We start from the raw sequence: 19448 nt of genomic DNA, 5'->3' as shown, positions 1-19448 counted from the left end.
AGCCCTGTAGGCACCAAAAAGTTGTCATAAGTATGCACTGCATTGACGGTAGAAATTCCTATATTGACCACCAGTCAACACTGCCATCGACAAAAAAAAATAGCAGACCGTAAAATTCACACTGTTTATCCCGCATCAAGCTTTTGGGATAGATGATTCTAATTTCATACTAACATTCAAATATTTAATTATTCGTACTCCCTAACTGTCTGGATAATAACATTACTTAGAATAATGGATTAAGGTGAGAAAAATTGACGCCAACGTGTTAAATTGAATATAGTATTAACATTATCTCATAGTACAAATAGCTTTACATTAGTGGTAAAAAAGTGATTTATTTTTTGAGGTACTTTTGCCAGGCAGCAGATGAAGGTGGATCTGGCATAACCCAGCCAATTGGTATTGGTGAACCAAATCCGTCGCAGCTGATGTATTTGTCCCACATGGCCCTAACATTGCGAAAACCAAATTGATCAATCAATCAATGCAGCATTGTGATTTTATGCTTTATCACTAGATGAAATAGCGTTGAATACCTTATGGTAATGAATCCATGTATATTTCGTTGAAAGATATCCACAGCTGGTAGTTTTCTACCAAACAGTGCACTTTCCCAATCATCGAAAATATTCCGCTTCTGGTTTTCGATTTTTTGGTCATTATTAGTTTTCAACATGAGCCTCAACCCTTGTTCCTCGATTGAGTACTCTCGGTCCATCAGTTTCCATTGCTCCAGTAATTTGTCTGTGATAGGTAATAAAATAAAGGTACACGAACATACATGTACATTATGTAGTGTACAACATGTAAATGCAGGTATAATCGACTGTTTCAAGATTTAGTGAAATATATTTTGTCTGTATGACCAAGGTCTAAACTTGGATTTCGACTGCAAAAAAAATATTTCCAAAGCATGGAATTTTTAACTCAAGTCTAAGAAATACCTGCATGGAGCATGTGATTTTTTTCCATTCAAATAAGATGTAAATAAAAATATAATTGTATCAGTTTCTTTAGGAATTTAAAAAAATAATAGTGAATGCTTGTCTTATATAGAGAGCATTCCAGGAGGTATCAATTAAGACCGGAAGTTCAGATCTTAGATTTGCTCCAGAATTTATCACATGAAAGTTCTAGTCAAAAAACACAAATTCTTCGAAAAAAAAGAAATTACAACCCCTATGTGATATACAGTTACACTTCCCATTTCCAAAGCACCCCGTTTCTAAGAATGAAAAAATTCAGAAATGTTTTATAAAATATAACATTTTTTTAATCTTTGTTATCGAAATGGAGTTATCATTGCAACAAAAGATGTATAATTTTTTATAATAATTACGGATATTACACATGATCGTTTAGATGATCAAATTATTTTCAAAAATTGTGATGAAATTATGATATTCACGTTGGTTCAAGCAGCTACCAGATATTAACAAAATCAGGACTTTTTGTACGTCTTGTTCAAAATAACGGACTAAAGTTGACTTTATTTATATTGAAGTGAAAGCAATCCAATTGTTAAACCGTGCTACACAACTATTTTTGAAAATTCTGCTAAGAAACTGGAATGAATTTACAGTTCTAGACGTTATTTGAATGGGAAAGAGTGACATGGTCTGAAGTACATCTTAGACTTGAGCTAAAAATTCCTGTCTGCGATATCCTATTCTCTGGGAGAATTTGCAGTTTGATACAAACTAACGTTAACGTAGTTATGCATTTTTATAAAAATTACTCTTTTGCAACTTTAAGATTACCTGAGAGACAGTAAACCATAATACCAGCAAACATACATATATTTTACCAACTTAACTGCGTCAAAGTCATTCTAATTCTTTTCTGTCAATGTTTCCCTGGATTAACGTTATTTGAATTTGTAGTACTATGAGTGGCATTGAGTTGGTTTTAATTATGAACTGCTTTGAATTTTTCTGTTAATTGAAATTACAAAATTACGAGGCGGAAGCTAGCAGCCAGAATTAGCAGCCAAACGATCTAATATTCGTTCGATTGAGGTAATGAAAACGGAAAATCAAAATTTTGTGAAATACCTTGAAACCCCAATACTTTTACAGAATTATGAGGATCAAACTGAACTGCATTTTTCTATTTCCAGAAAGTTTAACACGTTTGGCTAACTCTGGCTGCTGTTTCATCTTCATTATAAAATCTACATTCCACCTTCATGTCCATTATATGTGTAAATAACGATTTTTGTGCATAATGTAGAAAATTGTATGAAGAAAAAAATGAAATACAGCAAAGTGATGTTAAAGCCAACTTTGCAAGGCTTTTAGTTCACTATTCAGTCCTTGCATCACGCTTACTATCGGTTATTAGTGCTTCTATTGCTGCTAGATTTCAGTGAAATTGGTAATACGAAGAGTATATGCTTTCTATTAAATAGATTAAACCTGCAGATAGCTTCAAGAAACAAAAGTCATTAGGTACCGATTATATTTGTAAATGATTCATCAGCTGCAGTCGATAAATGTTCTCCCCTCGCTCTGGCGATGTTCGCTTCAATACATCTCAGATTTTTCAATTCATGCAATAGTGCAAAGAATTTCTTGGCATCATTCCGCTTTCCTCTCACTTCGGCGAGCACTATATCAGCATTTCGCCGCATATCATTTTCCTGTTTCTCTTTTTCAATTATATCTTGCTTCAATTTTATCCAAGCATCTGCTTCGGCATGGAGTTGTATCCTTCTTTCGTGAGCACTAAGTTTTTCAATTTTCCGTAACACTCTTTGCTTCTTCTGGCGTAATCTCTTCTTCTTTCGCTTGTTTATACACGTTGTAATTTCACTCATGACCTTGTCATCTTTGAGTTTACTAAGTGTTTCCAAAATTGAAAATCGCTTATTTTGGGCAGTGTTTATTCTCTCGTTCCATTCATATTCTGGTAAATTCCGATTTTCGGCAAGACTGGCAAAACTTTCTTTCAGTTCTTTATGCAACTTGAAAACAGATACCAACGCACTACGCGCCTCTGAAATTTTTGATATGCAGTCAGAACTATCTTTCTTTATTCTTTTCACGGGGTTCTCATTTTGCTTTAAAAAATTTTCTATCATCCGTTCATCACGTTCTTGCACCTCTAACTTAGCAATCAGAACTGATTTCTCATTATCGACATTGTTACACATTGGATTAAAGTTGATAAATTTGATATTAGTAGATTCAGCATTTGTAATTGATGGATAAATAAAATTTTGTTGCATTTGCATCTCGTAATTTCGATGTATTGGATCAAGCTGGTATTGAAATTGTCTATCGTAGTAGTGAGGTGGTATTTGTGCAAAGTTCTGATTTCTATACATTATTGCAGCAACAAAATTTAAATTTGAAATAAAAAAATTAAATAATTATTCTTCGAAAACTTATCACTATGTATGGGAATATTAAGTGTAAATTAGCTTAGTTTCTACTGCAATGGAAAGTATATCGAGAATGCAAAAGAATACAAAAATTGGGTAATGATTAGTCGTTATTCAACTGATGGTAACATAGCTTATACGATTTAACATGTCTTTAAATCTTCTCCTGGCTGTGGAAGCTGGATTTCTGCTTCAAGAATCACTTTTTCTGCTTCAGCGTATGCTTCTGCCTCTTTCAAGTCTTGCTCACTTTCCAAAATTTTTTTCAACTCTTCAAATGCTTTTACCAGTCGACGCTGACAGTCTGGAACCATCATCAATGACTCTTGAAGAACCTCTTCTTGCTTACGTATATCATACTCGTCTTTACCTAGAGCAGATAATTATAGATTACTATTACTATTTTATTTGCAATACCTAAGTGGTATGTATGCGTTACTATTAAACGACTATATATGGGTTTATCAAGTATGTTCAAATGATTTAAGCAAATATGTATGTAAAATAGTTTCATGTGTGACATTCAACCACGTATTCTGACATTTAAGAATGTATCCTATTTTAATACAACAATATACCATGTTCACATTGACAATTTGGATGTAACCGACTCGAATTCTTGAAAAGATTTTTTATGGTCTACCTTAAATGAATGAAATTTTCAAGGGTCGTGCTTGGGTAATTCATTTTGTGTCATAGGTTATTATTAAATGTGTAAATATTATTCTTGGATATGAAGGTCATAAACAAAAAACACTTTTTTTTTTGTGTTAACGTTTCAGCCCAGATGGGGGCCCTCCTCAGAAAAATTTATTTCAGAACATCGATCGAGTGCAAGCTCAGCCGGTAATTAATAGTTATGTTGGGTGAATCACAGAGGTATAAATAGTACTCAAATGTTCAATATCTTGTCTTCGATTGACAGAATTGGGATGTGCAACGATATTGCACATTTCTAACAGTAACCTATTGTAATACATTGGTTCAACATCTAAAATGCTGGCTTGAGAATAATTAAATGAACAATCAAAATCGATAACATGCCTAGTCAGCGCAGTATAATTATCCTCATGCTCATGAATATTGCGTTTATGTTCAGTTATCCTAGTGTGTAATTGCCTACTTGTTTGACCTATGTAGGACATGTTGCATTGGTTGCAAGGAATTTTATAGATTACACCAGAACGCATATCCAGGAGTAGTGGATCCTTACCAGAGTCAAACGTAGAGGATAGATCATGTGCGTTTTTACCCACAAATTGGATCTTATACTTAGAGAAAATTCTGTTGAGAGACTCAAACAGGCCAGCAGCATATCGGATAGAAACAAAGTTTTTTTGATTTACTTGTACACCAGATACATCATTGTTGTTGTTAGAACTGATCGCCGACAAAATGGAATTGTATTTACTATGTATATGTTTGTTAAGAAGAGGAGTTGGATAGTCGTTTTTACGTATTACCTGATGAATCAAGGACATATTTTTGTTATAAAATTCAATACTGGAAAGTCGAATCGCTCTATCAACCAAGCAATGAATCGTTCCAATTTTGTAAGATCTAGGATGGTGAGAATGAAAATTTAAGAACCTTTGTGACCAGGTGACCTTATGGAACCAGTCAGTTTTGATGAGCTGGTTAACATTAATGGTCAGAACATCCAAAAAGCTGATTCGACGATTACACTCTATTTCAGAGGTGAATTGTAATCTCCAATGGAATTGATTGAACACAGATAGCATTTCGTCAACTCTATCAGAAGGGACCGCTGTGATTACGTCATCTACATATCTGAAGTAGAAAGGAGGCTCAAAGTCCACTTTGTTTAGACAATGTTGTTCAACATCATCCATAACCAAATCCGACAAAATTGGAGAGAGCGGCGAGCCCATAGGTAAACCATAGGTTTGAGCATAGTTTTTATTATTAAATTTAAAAATGGCAGCCTTAAAACAAATATGTAATACTTTTATAAGTTCGTTGAGTGGAACAAGAATTTTATCTACCAGCTGATGCCAACGCTGCTTCACCGCGTTAATTGCTAACTTTGAGGAATGTTGGTAAACAATGACACTACATCTAGCGAAACCATCACATGATCAGATGGAAGAAGAAAGTTCTTGATAGCTTTAACAAGAGCAAAACTGTCTTTGACACGTGACACAGGAGGGACAATGTTATTGCCAATCCATTCACTAAGGAAGTGAGCTAGATTGATGGTGGGACTATCTGTGACAGAAACTGTGATTCTTAACGGTGTATCCGGTTTATGAATTTTAGGTAGCCCGTAAGCTCTAGGTGGTACACAATCAGTATTTGAAATTTGCCGTCTAAGTTGATCAGAAATGTGTTTACTTTTGGACCAATCCATCGTTAATTTTTGAACTTCCTGTTGAAGGGTACACGTAAGATCAAATCTAACAGCTTTGTAGGTGTTTTTGTTGGAGAATTCATGTAACATTTTTTCTTCATAGGTTTGATTATTTATAACAACGGTTGTGTTGCCCTTGTCTGCCTTCAAGAAAAGTAAATCCTGGTTATGTTTATGAAAGATCTTAGTTTCTTTAATCTTGTCAAGGATTTTCTTGTGTTTGTGTTGAGTGTTTATAAACTTTTTTAAAGCATTTGTAAAATCTAGTCTAGCCATATTGCGATGGTTAGAGGAAATCAGAGAGATCTTAGATTCGAAGTCAGCGATGAGTTTGTTAGTTGGAATGCGATGGACCTCAAAAGAGGTGCCATATTTGGGTCCCATTTTTAGCACGTCAGCAACATTTACAGGTATTTCAGTATTACTGAGGTTCACAAACCAATTTTCAAAGGTCGAGTCAATTGGTTTAGACGCAGGTCTTTTTTTGTTCTTTATGAGATTAGCTAGCTTGTTAATGTGAAAAGCTTTGTGAGCTGTGAAAGTAGATTCTAATTTTAAATGTTGTGTGTCAAAAAAATTTTTTGACCCCTCGACAGGTAATTCTATTAAAATATCGTTCTCAAGCGCCAGCAAAATATTTTGATATTTACTGATGGCAGCATAAGAGTCACTAATCTCGGGATTAAGTAACGACCTTTGAAATTTTTATACATTATGGTGGTAAGCAGTTCGCGACTTATACATTTTAAAATTAATACCGTTAGAGATTAGCTTAGGGAATTTTAAATGGGTTGGAAAGATAGATTGTTTCTTGCATATTAAAAGAAAGATGCGATGGTTTTTGAGCTTTAACAGAGACTCAAATATGGTGGCCCAACATAGCAGCTTTCCCGCCAAAGTCTTCCCATATGCAATTCCCATGTTATTATTAAATCATTAACTTAGATCTTACCAATTTCAGACGTCAACTTTATGAGTGTAACTAAGCATTATTTATCTAACTACATTTCTTAGAATTGTCAAGAAAACCACCAGATTTGGCAGGTAGATATGCCAAAGTTTGGTGCTCTCTGCATTTATTCACAAAATGAGTAATTATGATGACTGTATTAGCTCGTGAGCTTTAAATTTTTGAGAAGAGCCACAGATTAAAATATGACAGATGATTTTTCGTAACGTCATATATACCAAACCGCATTGTTGGTTTTAGCCTTTTTGTGACTGTGAATTTTGACGTACAAGAAAAATTAGTGAGTCCAAAAATTGCTACAATAGGTTAGGTATCCTAGTTCTATAAAGACTTTGGTTTATTCAGAATTCTGCGCCACAAGAATGCTTCACAGCCGTGGCCTCGCCAAATGAGTTAATTGATTAAAGAACACGTGAATATCTGATCTCACCCTGATCTTTGAATTTCTGTATTCTGTCGCGTTGCTGGGCAGCTTCTCTTTCGTAAGTAACTTTCTCTTTGGCGAGCCGCTTCACTACTCCGGTTTTTATCTTTAAAGTGCGAATTCGAGGGTCGGACATCGTAGTTAACCCACTGACCAAATAGGAACCTTAGGTTACACACAATTTGAATGCTCTAATTTTGAAAATTTTCAATGAACACGGTTAGAGGAATAGTGACAGTCGTAGATTTTGATAACGCGTGCCTCACACTTGAAGGTTATGTACAATGTCAGAAACTGTTTTTCATAGGGTTTCACGATATCCGCTACCAACACCGACGGCAGTTTTGTGTCTCTCTCGCTTTACAGATTAGTTGCGGTCTTCTATCTCACTGTATGCGTTCTGAAGCTCACACTAGAAGCATCACTAATCTCTTATATTGAGGAGCCACGGATTATTTTTACACCGTGAGAGGAGCATACAGCACCCAAGATCATATCATCAGCCAGACATGAGTTCGCATGTCAGAAAAATTGAATGGTAAGCTATCAGCAATTTAAAAAATAGCCAATAGGAATGCACGCTGCAATAACGGCATAGTAAACTGTCGGTCCGATATCAAAGGCTTATCCTTTTCTACCTCACTTTTTAAACGAAGGTAGCGAACCCAACGTTACCCATAAAATGCTTATTGATGGCGTTTTGATATGTTATTTCGACATAAAACACTCCGAAGGTGCTAATATTGGGAGCTTTCCAGCAAGGAGACACAGTGTGACACTGTGTTACACGGTCGAACACTGTGCCTTGGTGCTTGTTGGAACGCTTTGAGGTTCTTATTTCAGTCACTAGAGTCCGTTCATGCATTATACGAAAAATCTAGGATCATTGAGCGCTCCAGGAAAAAAAAACATTTGTGAAACGCGGGTAGATTATCATTGCATTTAATAAATAAATATAAACAATACCACGCGTCGAAAATAAAATCTCTAACTAAAAAATTGGTAGCAATGAATCCGACACAGTGTCCAACCATGCTCCGCAGCTGTGTCCGACTGTGTCGCTCTGTGTCGTTGCTGGAAAGCTCCCATTACCGAATAGCACAACGCCCACTACGTCTGCCGGATCTAACGGAAAAATTACCCACAGTTAGCTCCCCCCTCCCCACCCCGCTCGCCGACCATAATGCGAGCGGTGATCAAAATGTCGCCAGCTGCTGGTGGCGCTGGTAGTCAAGTGTCTCATACAGTCAATTGAATCAATACATACATTTCAATGGGCAGGTAGGTTCACGACCACGGTCTTACATACAGGTCTGGAAACTCCATTGGCGGGGGTATGTCGCTTATCGAAGCAATTTTTGTGTTCACTAGTCGCCACTAGGTTCGTTGCGATCTTATCAACAGCGGCGGCGGGGCCGGGTGGAGTCCAGACAAGACCGTAGTATCGCATATACCTATGTGTATGGGTATTTGCTCACTCACGCTCAATCATCGTGTTATTTTTATCGTGGTAACTAGACCGCAGCGACAACTGGTGGTGCCGCTAGAATCGAAATTTGCACTCGCTAAGCGACACGAATAATCGTGGCTCCCAGCATAGGAGTATCCAGATCTGTATATAAGACCGTGTTCACGACTATCAGTGCCACACAATATAGATATAAGCGATGGGACGTGATGACGACATTACGTGATCATATTTTCGTAGTAGGACAGAAGCGTGCGTTGCCGCATGTGTCCGGGGGGTGGCTCTAATGGGTGACTGTTTCTGATAGGATATGGTTACTTGATACAGCCAGCCATGGCTGATAGCAATGCTTTACATTTGCTTTATGGAGCTAATAATGGAAATTGAATCGGTAGTAATTGAAAATTTCTATACCGAAGCTCTCCTCAGTGACCCTCAGCGGTTTTCTCTGAGCTTCAAAATGTCCCATTTAGCTGGGTATCTTTAGTAATCCTCAGTCAACGGTGGAGTAAGCGCTAGCTGGCGGGTACGGAGCCTAGGTATAAGGAGAACGATCGCATAAGCTTTTGGGCTTTATTTGCGGCCAAAATAACGAGCCCAATCATTTTCTCACACTGTCCACCAGGATGGCGCTTCTGATGTTAATGTCAGGTCCATGCACTGTCCATGGCGTCAGTTTGTTAATTGTTTGTACATGTGACCACAGATTTCCCTTTCTTAATTGCATCACGTGATCACCACATGATCACGGCATTCCCCTTCTACACCTGACATTGGCAACATCAGCGCCTCTAGTGCAGAAAGATTTGGATGCAATTATTCGGCCGTTTCTTACACTGTACGATCGTTCTCCTTGTAACTAGGCACTGTGTTGGCGGGGTCAAAACGAGTGTATCAAGATGGCGGACTCGAACGAAAAGTTGTTAGCAGAGCTCCTAAAAAAACCTGGAAATAACGTCTGTGCTGATTGCGGAACTAAAAGTAAGTATATTTACCGTAGACACATAGAATATTTCAATTATGTTCATACAAATACATTGACGTCAACATCTCGCGGTAGACGTGAAAAAGTAACGAGGGATGTTCCTGCATAGCGTACGATGCGTGTATTTTACGGGGAGGTGACTGCTTGTCAAGCTGTCAAGGAAAAGTAGAAAAACTAATGTTTCACTTCATATTCCATTCTAAGTTTTTATCACTGCGTTTCTTATCAACTGGCGACTATCGGTATTCAATACATGTTCTGGTTTGACTAGCTTGTATTCAAATCAAAAATGCGCAGTTACTATACAAGAAGATTGTGAAGAATCCAAGTATGCCTGAATGTACTTTCGTAATATGTTCAATCACACTCGCGCTTTACTTTGATTCAAGTTTTGACAGGTATCTTGTACAACATTGCTTTAATCCAATACTTGCACGTGTCTAGAGAAGCAGTTATGATAGCTAGCTAAGACATCAACCACTATTTACATTTTGTTCTTCACGGAGTTGCATTTAATAGAAAATGTAATTCAGCATTAGTAATAAGCATTCATAAATGAATCATATCATTTTAATCATCATTGTTGCTCCATGTTACTAATACCCGGTAAATTCGCTTTACCAACTATATTTTTTTTCTAGAATTTGTAGTTGTATTCAAAATGCCTTTCAAGCTGTAGTATGTAAGAAAAATAGTTAACAACCTAATTTTTTTCTCTAAACAATTTTTGTGGAAAAACTTTTACCTCTGCTCCCTGAATATTTTGTTTTATTACCGTTTACGAAATTCCAGAAAATTCTGATATTGCAAAATGACGATTTCTCCTGAAAGTGCATCTATACATTAACGTTACAAAGTTTAACCTTATTAAAAAATAATGTTGCTTTAATTGACTTTAGTTTTCTGAATGATCTGCATTTTCAGATCCAGAATGGGCTTCATACAATATTGGAATCTTTGTGTGCACAAGGTGTGCCGGTGTGCATCGATCTATGGGGGCTCACATATCAAAGGTGAAACATTTAAAGTTGGATCGATGGGAAGACTCTCAAGTAACTCGCGTTCGCGAAGTTGGTAATAATGTGGCACGACTTCATTATGAAGAACGAGTACCTTCTTGTTATCGAAGGCCCAATCAAGATGCACCACAGTAAGTCACTTTTCCAAGTAACATGTGTGATCTCTGAACCATGAAATCTTTGCGGACTATTGTCATTCTGAATTATCCTGTTGAGTTCTGGTGAGAAAAATAGTATGATTGAATTATGTCTTATATGTCTTGTATTAATTGAAGAGCCCAAAACGTTGTGTGCAAATGTTGCCATTTTTTACCTTTATAGCGTTTTATGACATCTTTCATTCTTTTTTTCACATTTTCCTTATATTCCATACTTGGGAAATTTATCTTGAAGTTGACGTTATATAAGTACCAAGAACCAATAGGAAACCACTTATCTAAACAGGACATGGTGTAATACCACAAAGTACATACCGAGCAATAACAAGCTAGCCATTATGACAGGATTGCGTTGAGATTTATGTGATTTATAATATACAGATGTATTATGATGTATATTACTTGTAAGTGATATTTTATTACACCTCAAATTATAATTTTCCAAATTTTATAGCCAGCCAATAGCTATTACTTAATTTCCCAACAGGGCCAAAGTTTGCAATGTTAATGTATCTATGGATTTCTAGAAAAACTCGTTATTTTGCAACTTTAGGATTGTCTGGAATTTATAAATCTATAACACAGTATGAAAATACTCATATTTTGAAAATTAAACTCCTTCAAAGTTATTCTTAAGTTGCAAAAAAGTAATTTTTTTTTCAACAATTCATGACATTAACGTTAATAACTTTAATGTTTCCACTTACCATGAACTAACAATCAGTAGGGAATTACGTGCATAAAATCTTATTTTGTAAGGTTGATATACAAAACTATACTATTAGTTTCATGGCCATAGAGATAGACTTGTAGAATCTGCAGAATATGCTATGAAGATTCAACTGAGTATCCTGATAAATTATCTTTAGTTGTTGATAATCATGTAACGTCCAATCCTATGAATGATGCTTGTGTTGAATAGAGTACTAGTGGAGCAATGGATACGAGCTAAATATGAACGTGAAGAATTTTGTCACCCAGAAAGACAGAATCATTATGTTTCTGGATTCATGGAAGGATTCTTGATGAAGCGAGGAAAAGAGGACTCAAAATATCACCCACGAAAATTTGTTCTGTCAGAGGCCGACGACACGTTAAAATATCATGTCAAAGAGAACAAGGTGAAAATGATTTAATTAGGTAATAATAGAAGAAAAAAATTCTCTTTAAAATAAATCAGGTGGACTTGAAAATGTATGGATATATTTCGTTATATTTAAATAGGCATTCAAAGTCATAAAATATCATAATGCTATAAGAAACGCGATAGTAAATATTAACGATATTACAGAAAGTAATCGGCATTTTCTTAATTTCAAGGAACCAAAAGCTGTACTCAGGATATCAGAATTAAATGTCGCATTTGCACCTGCAAAAACTGGCCTTCAAAATAGCTTACAAATTTCTTTTATGAAAGATGGGACCACAAGACATCTTTATGTCTATCATGAAGATCCTGAAGTTATAACAAACTGGTACTTGGCCATTAGATGTGCAAAGCTGCATCGCTTACAAATAGCATATCCTGGAATCTCAGAATCTGAATTACTTTTGCAACTGACAAGAGATTTTGCCCGAGAAGGGTATCTGTGGAAAACGGGTCCAAGGCATTCAGATGCATATAAGAAAAGATGGTTCACTCTAGATGGTCGGAAGCTGATGTACCATGACGAGCCTATGGTAAGGTCATATTTACTTTATGAACTGTAATCTCTCTATTGAAACTGAGCACAGATCAAATTGTTAACTTATCGACCACGATGTGATGAAAATATGGACAAAAAAGTTTGGCATAGTTTGTTGTTCATGGAAATGACGAATTTAGGGGTTTAATGACAGGTTCTAGTGTGTGGAATTTTCATTCCAAAACACGATGATGAATAAAGCACTATATAAATAGAACATCATATTAATCTCTGGCTACATATTGAGTACAATTTAAAATTATTTTTCACTCGGAAATAACGTTTATACTGGTGCGTGGGAACGTTTTTACACTAACATTTATAGTTATTAGGTTAATTTATAATTTCAGAAAGTATTCAAAATCAAATGCTCTTAATGGTCAGGCCGACCCTCAATATTGAAATTAGTATGCTTCTTATATTTCTGCAAGTTTTTTGTGAAGGATGTGTGGTTTTCACATTAAGATTATTATAGATTTAACCACAATTAAGTTCGCATTTTTTAACTGTTTCCAAACATGAGTTATTTGTACTGAATAGAGGTATAAGTTTTTGCTTCAATTTAACTGATTTGATTACTTGAAGGTACAATTTTACAATAAGTTTGCATCTCTTTCGTGGCAACAACATGAAAAAATCCAGGTCAAAGAACACTTCATATTTTTGTTTGTACACGTCACTATCCTCAAAAGTAAAAAATCAACGTTTTCGATTGTTTTTATTATTGTTAATTATATTTACATATTGAACCGATCAGCAAATGTTTAATTTGTTGAATTCATTTAAGTGGGCAACTTGTGCAATAAAAAACTCATTTAATTGTTGTGGATAGTGACATTCACGAAAATATGAAGGTATTCTTGAATCCTCAACCTTGTCAAACTGTTATTGTCAAAGGGTTGCAAATTTATTTTAAAATTATACCTAGGGCTAGTTTAATCAGTTATGTTAATGCAATCACAGCTTTCGTGTCAACTTGCATGGACAAAATAGAAGTTGTGAACAAGCAACAGCCCATGTACTTTATTTAGTTGTGGTGGAGACCACATGGAGATACCAATCTACAAATTGCTTGTCCTAGCATAAACATATCCAATGAATATTATAATTAGGATACCAAAATCGTAAATCGTATGAAAAAAAAAGCATTCGTCGCAATAATTTGTGCCTAATTTTAAGCACTGTTCTGAATGACGAACAAAACATCGATATTCACATTGAAAAACTGCAAAAGTTTCACATGAGAATATATTTTACACCGATTTTTTATTTATTTTTATCACAGTGAAACGAAATCGTATTTAAAACAATTTTTTTTTTCACTAAAGTACTACAGTCAAATTCATTTCACTACAGTTTGAAAAAATACACAGCATAGTTTTAATACATACTGACATGCCCTAGAGTTTAAAAGAAATCTGTGGCAACAAAGGTAAAAAGTATTTCAAATTTAGAAAAAATCATCCGCATTTGCTGTTATATTTGATTGATTGATTGTAGTGTTGAAAGGAAAATCATTACAATATTCGTGGATTTACTGTGTTAGGATGCACATCCAAAAGGAGAAATTTTTCTGGGATCCACCATGGATGGCTTCGCTGTAAAACTGGGTGTACCAACCGGTGCTAAGGATCAGGGTTTTTCCTTTACTCTTGAGACACCTGACAGAAGTTATTTACTTTCGGCTCAAAGCAACGATGATAGGACGCAGTGGATGAGCATCATTCAAAGGGTGATTGAAAAACCATTGACTCCACATGATATGTCGAGTTAGTACCACTTTCAATGTCATATTTCATGGTTTAGCTATCAAAGTAAAAGACAATCTATAGACAGCGTGACGATAACAGCAAGAAAACGGGAAAGCGGAAGTAGTCAGGGAATCTTACGGGAAAGTTTCAATTCTACACGTTGAGTCTTATACAAAGCTTTCTAAATTATAGTACACGCAATTCGACCTACAGGCAATTATCCTACATGTAATTAAAACTACAGCTTTCGTATTTACGCTGCTCAGTTTTATACTGTTGAATTCTGTACCGGTCAGTCCTATACAGCGCAGTCCTGCACCATTCAGTCTTTCATAATTCTTCAGTCCGCTACCGTTCAATCCTACACCCCTCATTCTTACATGGTTAAATCCAACATCGTTCAGTCCTACACGGGGCTCACTATGCTTTCAATTTCCAACTTCTCATTACAATCATGTATTCGATTATATTGCCCATTTTCTAAATTCCTTTCTTCGCCTGTTTAACGGGTATGCTACATCAAGATTGGATCGGATTAAGTTTAATTGGTAAAAGTAGAAAAAGGGAGGCCAAATGAGGCAGTACAAATACGCATAGTGTAAGAATCAGTAGTTATATTATTTGTGATGCAAGAGCCCGGTCTATCTTCTTTTGAAAATCCGTAAAATTGCAGTTTTACAGATTGCAACTATTATTTTCCTGTTTTCCTAAACCGCTCCCTCATCATTTCACGGAAGTTATCTTGAAGCAGTTTGCAAACAAACTTGAAGAGATCAATAACCCTGTCGTAAGGTTGTTCCTAAAAATTCTAACACATAAATCAATTAGAAATTTTTTCGCCCAACAATAATTGTATGACTATGAGTTGAAATTCGATCAAGATTTTGAATTTCTAAAGAAATTTCTGCAAGTCGTTAGTAATCAAAACTAATAATTGAAAACATATTGCAGTGTAAAATTATTCATTATTCGTAATCTGTTGTTTATATTTTACCGGTACTTTATCAATGTTGCAATGGTTCCAATGATTAATCTGAATTTCTGGAATTTTCAGTAGCAGCGCGTTTAGTGAGGAAACGCACAGCAAGTGGTACCATGAATATTTTTTCATCGGTGAGGTAGGGCTGGACCCCCTTAGTCATCTGTCATAATTAGTAAATACTGTTAACTAGGAGATCGAATTAAACTAGACGTAACATGAGTTATGATTCATTGAAAAAGGACTATTTAGTCCAGATTTTTATATTTAATAGAAGCCTCATTGCACGATACTGTGCTGTACTGAAGCATTTTGTGAAATGTGAAGATCTCTATGTACAATTCAACTAAACCGAAAATCGGCTTGCGGTAGTAATTTTTTAATGGTACTATGAGCCTTCATACCAGATAACATAGTTTCTCAGCAGTGATTGTGAAGAAGAGCGTAAGTACTAAAGCACAAGAGTCAACTCAAAGTTACATGTACAGTTGTTGTTCAGAACAAGCTTTAATAGCACATGAAATTTGCAAAATATTATAAGACTGGTAATGAAACTATTTACATGCAGTATCAGTGTCCGTTTAATTTAGAGTTTTTGTATTACTATATCATTACAATTGGGAAATCAGAGAAATGTAAATGCTGATATCTTGAAACATATAAGGTTTAGTGCGTATACAGTCTACCTTTTATAGACATATAGATCTAGTTGCTTTGCGAAATCTTTTACAAATAACACGCGATATAAAAATAAATTAGCATCATTATTAAAATCATGTCTTATTCATTAAAGTAATAATTATTCCCAGATATCAAATTAAACACAACAAACTTGGAACAAATTCAGATCATACCTAAGTCTGTTTTACTTGTTTGACACATACGTATGTATGCCATGTGTACAAATAATATAGTTGTGTGCATATCGACGGGTCCTAATGAAAAAGGCGTATCTCCTGATGGTCATGAATATTTTCTGTAATAAAAACCTGCTGTTCAAATCAAATTCAATTCGATCAGGTTTAGTTACAATATTTAATTCTTTGCATCATAATGTTTTTGTTTTAACAGTTCCAGTCAGTACTGTCAATATATCCTCAATTTTTAATGTGAAGTCCATCGATAAATATCCAAGTATTAGAAGTTGGTGGACAACGATTTAAAGGTAGCTTAATACTTTTTTTATTTATCTCACTGGGATACGTTTTCATATGTTAGGATCCATTGATCGCATGAGTTGCAAAAATATACTTACAACGTTATCATTACAAATTTGAATCTGAACCTTGAGAAGAAGTTAACAGTTGCATTGAACAATTGTGTAAGGTTTGTGTTGCGTAAGAGGCTTGGAGAGCACATCAGTACTCCTCGGTTGGATCTCGGGTGGCTTTCGCCGTATAACCGCCGTTTATATCTGTTAGGATGTATATTCTATGGAATTTTGGTGTTAAATAAAAACGCTTTGCTGTGTGAGCGTATCAGATTAAATCGCAATATTGCCCGGCATAGACATAACAACCGGACTGATACGCTCCTTGCACCAATTCCTCGCACGTCAATCTTGCAGCACTCATTCCTAGTTGTTGGCACTACCTTTTGGAACTCTCTACCGCCAATTGTTACTACTTCGATGTCATTGGATGTGTTTAAAGCAGCTTGCTTCAATCATCTTATGGCAATTGAGCGAGCTGATGTTGTGAGCGCGTTGGATTAATGTGCAGTTACATGCCTGTGTTTAATTTGAGTCCTGAATCTGTGAATCACTATTATGTGCAAACGTGCTTTTTTATTTTTATTTTAGGCAGCCTAGTGCAATTTAAGCTTTATTATTTTCTTTTTCTTATTATTGACAATTGACGTTGAGAGACCATACATATAGTACTATTATTATTCTTAAAATGTTTTTTTTTTTTTATTGCTTATTGTTAACTACGATTTTCAATTATTCTTTCAACTATTGTTCTTATTGTATGCTCTGTATATTTTTTGTATTTTCTTTAGGCCGTTAGAGGATTTTAATCCTACAGCCTGTTTAATAAATTACATTACATTACATTACATTATTAACGCAATAATGCTATTCTTCAATTCAGTACGTATGGTCAATTGTAAGGGGATTTCGAACAATGTAGATGTAATTATTTTTCACTGGATATGTGAATTAATTAGTAGCTATAAAGGAAATGTAACATGACCACATTAACAAATTATATAGTGAATAGCGGAAGAAAGAAAATAATCGATTAGAAAATAAGAATAATGTTTTGCAATATTATTAAATCTGGCTTTATTTCAGAAGTCAAGTACGATGTTTTTTGCACCAAAGTTTCATTAAAGATTAATTTTAATTCATCATTTCACTACCTGTTACAAATAGATGTTTTCATTTAGAATAATGATACAGATAGATGGATGAGAAATATTGCTCTTTTATAAATAAATGATGCATATTGTCTATTCATGATGATCTAGTAGAGTAGTACATCTTTTTGGTGCATCATTCGCGAATTCATATTTAATCAGTGTAATTTTGAATTTGTTGCGAGCTCCTTAATGTCCAACATCTATGGAGGCTCATAAACTTAATTCAATGAACTTTGAATATGCAACACAATTAGAATACTAGTTTCTTCAAAAGTAAGCTATATTGAAAAAAGTGTTTATTTCTAATTCTAATTGATGAGAAAAAATCTATTGTGCAGCGGTAATTTTTGTTACAAGTACATGAATATATCTATCATCCAATTCATATCCTGTCTGAAATTAGATGTAAGTGAACAAAAATTTCTAATTCATAAGAGGCCTATGATGCTGTATATGGGGTATTCCCTGTCAACTACACCAAGTTATGACCCTCATGTTTTCTGCATTTTACGAAATTTTTGTTAGGTGTAATAGGACTCCCAAAACCCATGACTCCATTTTTTTACATTTTTTTAAAAAATTCCCTACAAGTAATGACTAAAAAGTCCTGAAGAAACAACCTAATTGTAAAATGTGAGGAAAAAAAATACCAGAAACGCTGATTTTATTCCAATCATTTTAGCATAAGGCCCATGATGGTAAACGATCTACTTTTAGGTGTCTAAACACCTACAACATTTTGTATGCAACTAAAAGCAGAAAAATGTTAGTTTCTTATAGTGTTTATTAAAATTACATTCTGAATGTTTTTCGGTCAGCAGAAATTCTTTTAAAATCGCTTTATATAAGTGGTGTCACTACGTTCAAATTTTTAAAAGACGTTTACCGACTTCTTAAAGTGTTTTAAAAAATCGGAAAAGTTGCAACTTCAGCCAAACATAGAAGAAAATTATATTTTTGGTTAAATATAAATGTTCTTGTTGCCTAAACACCCCTAAAGAGGTTATTTACCATCACGGATCTTGTGCCCAAATGGTCGGAATAGGGTATAATACTTTTGGTATTTTTCCAGATTTTACAATTAAGGCGTTGCTTCACGACCTTTGATAGTTTTTGTTTGTAGGAGATTTTTCAGGGAAATGTATTAAGAAAAATAATTCTCATTCAGGTGTTTTTGAGGTTTTATTATACTCACAAAAAGTTTTAGGAAAAATGAAAAATATGAGGATCAGGATCTGGTCTAGTTGACAAGAAATGCCCCATATGTATCCGTACTGCAACTATTACGGTAATCAACGAGTCCTACAGAAAAAGACGTATTATAAAGATCTAAAATGAAGTGTCTCAGAGAGATGAATAGAAAAATCGTATTTCAGAACGATGAATACTGTAAAGATTCTGTGAAGTAGGCTCTTTGAGTTTTGCATGGGGACTATGTGTTTTGCGTTAAGCATTGTAACTTGGTTTTATAGTTAGCATGCAGCCTTACTGAATTCTCACGATGTAGCTATACATCATTTCAAATCTGTATAATGGTGATCTCGGGTACAATTTTTCTTTTCATCTCGTCAAGATACGTCTTTACTATCTAAACCCATCGTAATAGACACATAATTGAATAACGAAAGAACATCGATGGCTTGCAACAATAAGTATACAATAAACGACTGAACTATTCTAAAAAATTATATACTTAGATCATAAAAACTGAAATAAAATAAAAACGGATGGAAAAAAAAAACAAGTTTTAAAAGAAATTGAAATTTTAAATTGACCTAGCCAAGTACTGAGCTACACTGAATCGAAAAATAAAAATGTAATGTAATAATGTTCATATAGTTGTACACCCATTTTCTGTACACAAGAATATTACCGCATATTGACAA

At 34.8% G+C, this 19448-nt stretch overlaps 3 protein-coding genes across 6 annotated transcripts; 1 reads left to right on the top strand and 2 right to left on the bottom strand.

The window, feature by feature from the left end:
• Nucleotides 1-268: 268 nt before the first annotated feature.
• LOC107227793 lies at nt 269-3331 on the bottom strand. The gene is made up of 3 exons (XM_015669040.2): nt 2458-3331; nt 540-747; nt 269-452 (listed from the first exon to the last, which is right to left on the bottom strand). The coding sequence occupies exons 1-3, from the start codon at nt 3329-3331 to the stop codon at nt 338-340; spliced, it is 1197 nt and encodes a 398-aa protein (XP_015524526.1). The 3' UTR covers nt 269-337.
• Nucleotides 3332-3528: 197 nt separating this feature from the next.
• Nucleotides 3529-7547, bottom strand: LOC107227794 (tubulin-specific chaperone A). The gene is made up of 2 exons (XM_015669041.2): nt 7160-7547; nt 3529-3758 (listed from the first exon to the last, which is right to left on the bottom strand). The coding sequence occupies exons 1-2, from the start codon at nt 7287-7289 to the stop codon at nt 3532-3534; spliced, it is 357 nt and encodes a 118-aa protein (XP_015524527.1). The 5' UTR covers nt 7290-7547; the 3' UTR covers nt 3529-3531.
• Nucleotides 7548-9454: 1907 nt separating this feature from the next.
• LOC107227783 (arf-GAP with dual PH domain-containing protein 1) lies at nt 9455-18869 on the top strand. Of its 4 annotated transcripts, none has more exons than XM_046734869.1 (6): nt 9455-9602; nt 10531-10756; nt 11706-11904; nt 12104-12463; nt 14015-14237; nt 15277-18869. In XM_046734869.1, exons 1-6 carry the CDS (start codon nt 9521-9523, stop codon nt 15339-15341), a joined length of 1155 nt encoding a protein of 384 aa, XP_046590825.1. In that variant the 5' UTR covers nt 9455-9520; the 3' UTR covers nt 15342-18869. The 4 variants fall into 4 exon arrangements, with proteins under 4 accessions (XP_046590825.1, XP_046590826.1, XP_046590827.1 ...); XM_046734870.1 differs by having other exon boundaries at nt 9456-9602; nt 14015-14200; XM_046734871.1 differs by having other exon boundaries at nt 9456-9602; nt 14015-14200; nt 15274-18869.
• Nucleotides 18870-19448: the final 579 nt, after the last annotated feature.

Source organism: Neodiprion lecontei, chromosome 3 (genome assembly GCF_021901455.1).
Source record: "Neodiprion lecontei isolate iyNeoLeco1 chromosome 3, iyNeoLeco1.1, whole genome shotgun sequence".
In the NCBI taxonomy this organism is placed as follows: domain Eukaryota; kingdom Metazoa; phylum Arthropoda; class Insecta; order Hymenoptera; family Diprionidae; genus Neodiprion; species Neodiprion lecontei.
This window is presented reverse-complemented; position numbering and strand designations above follow the sequence as displayed.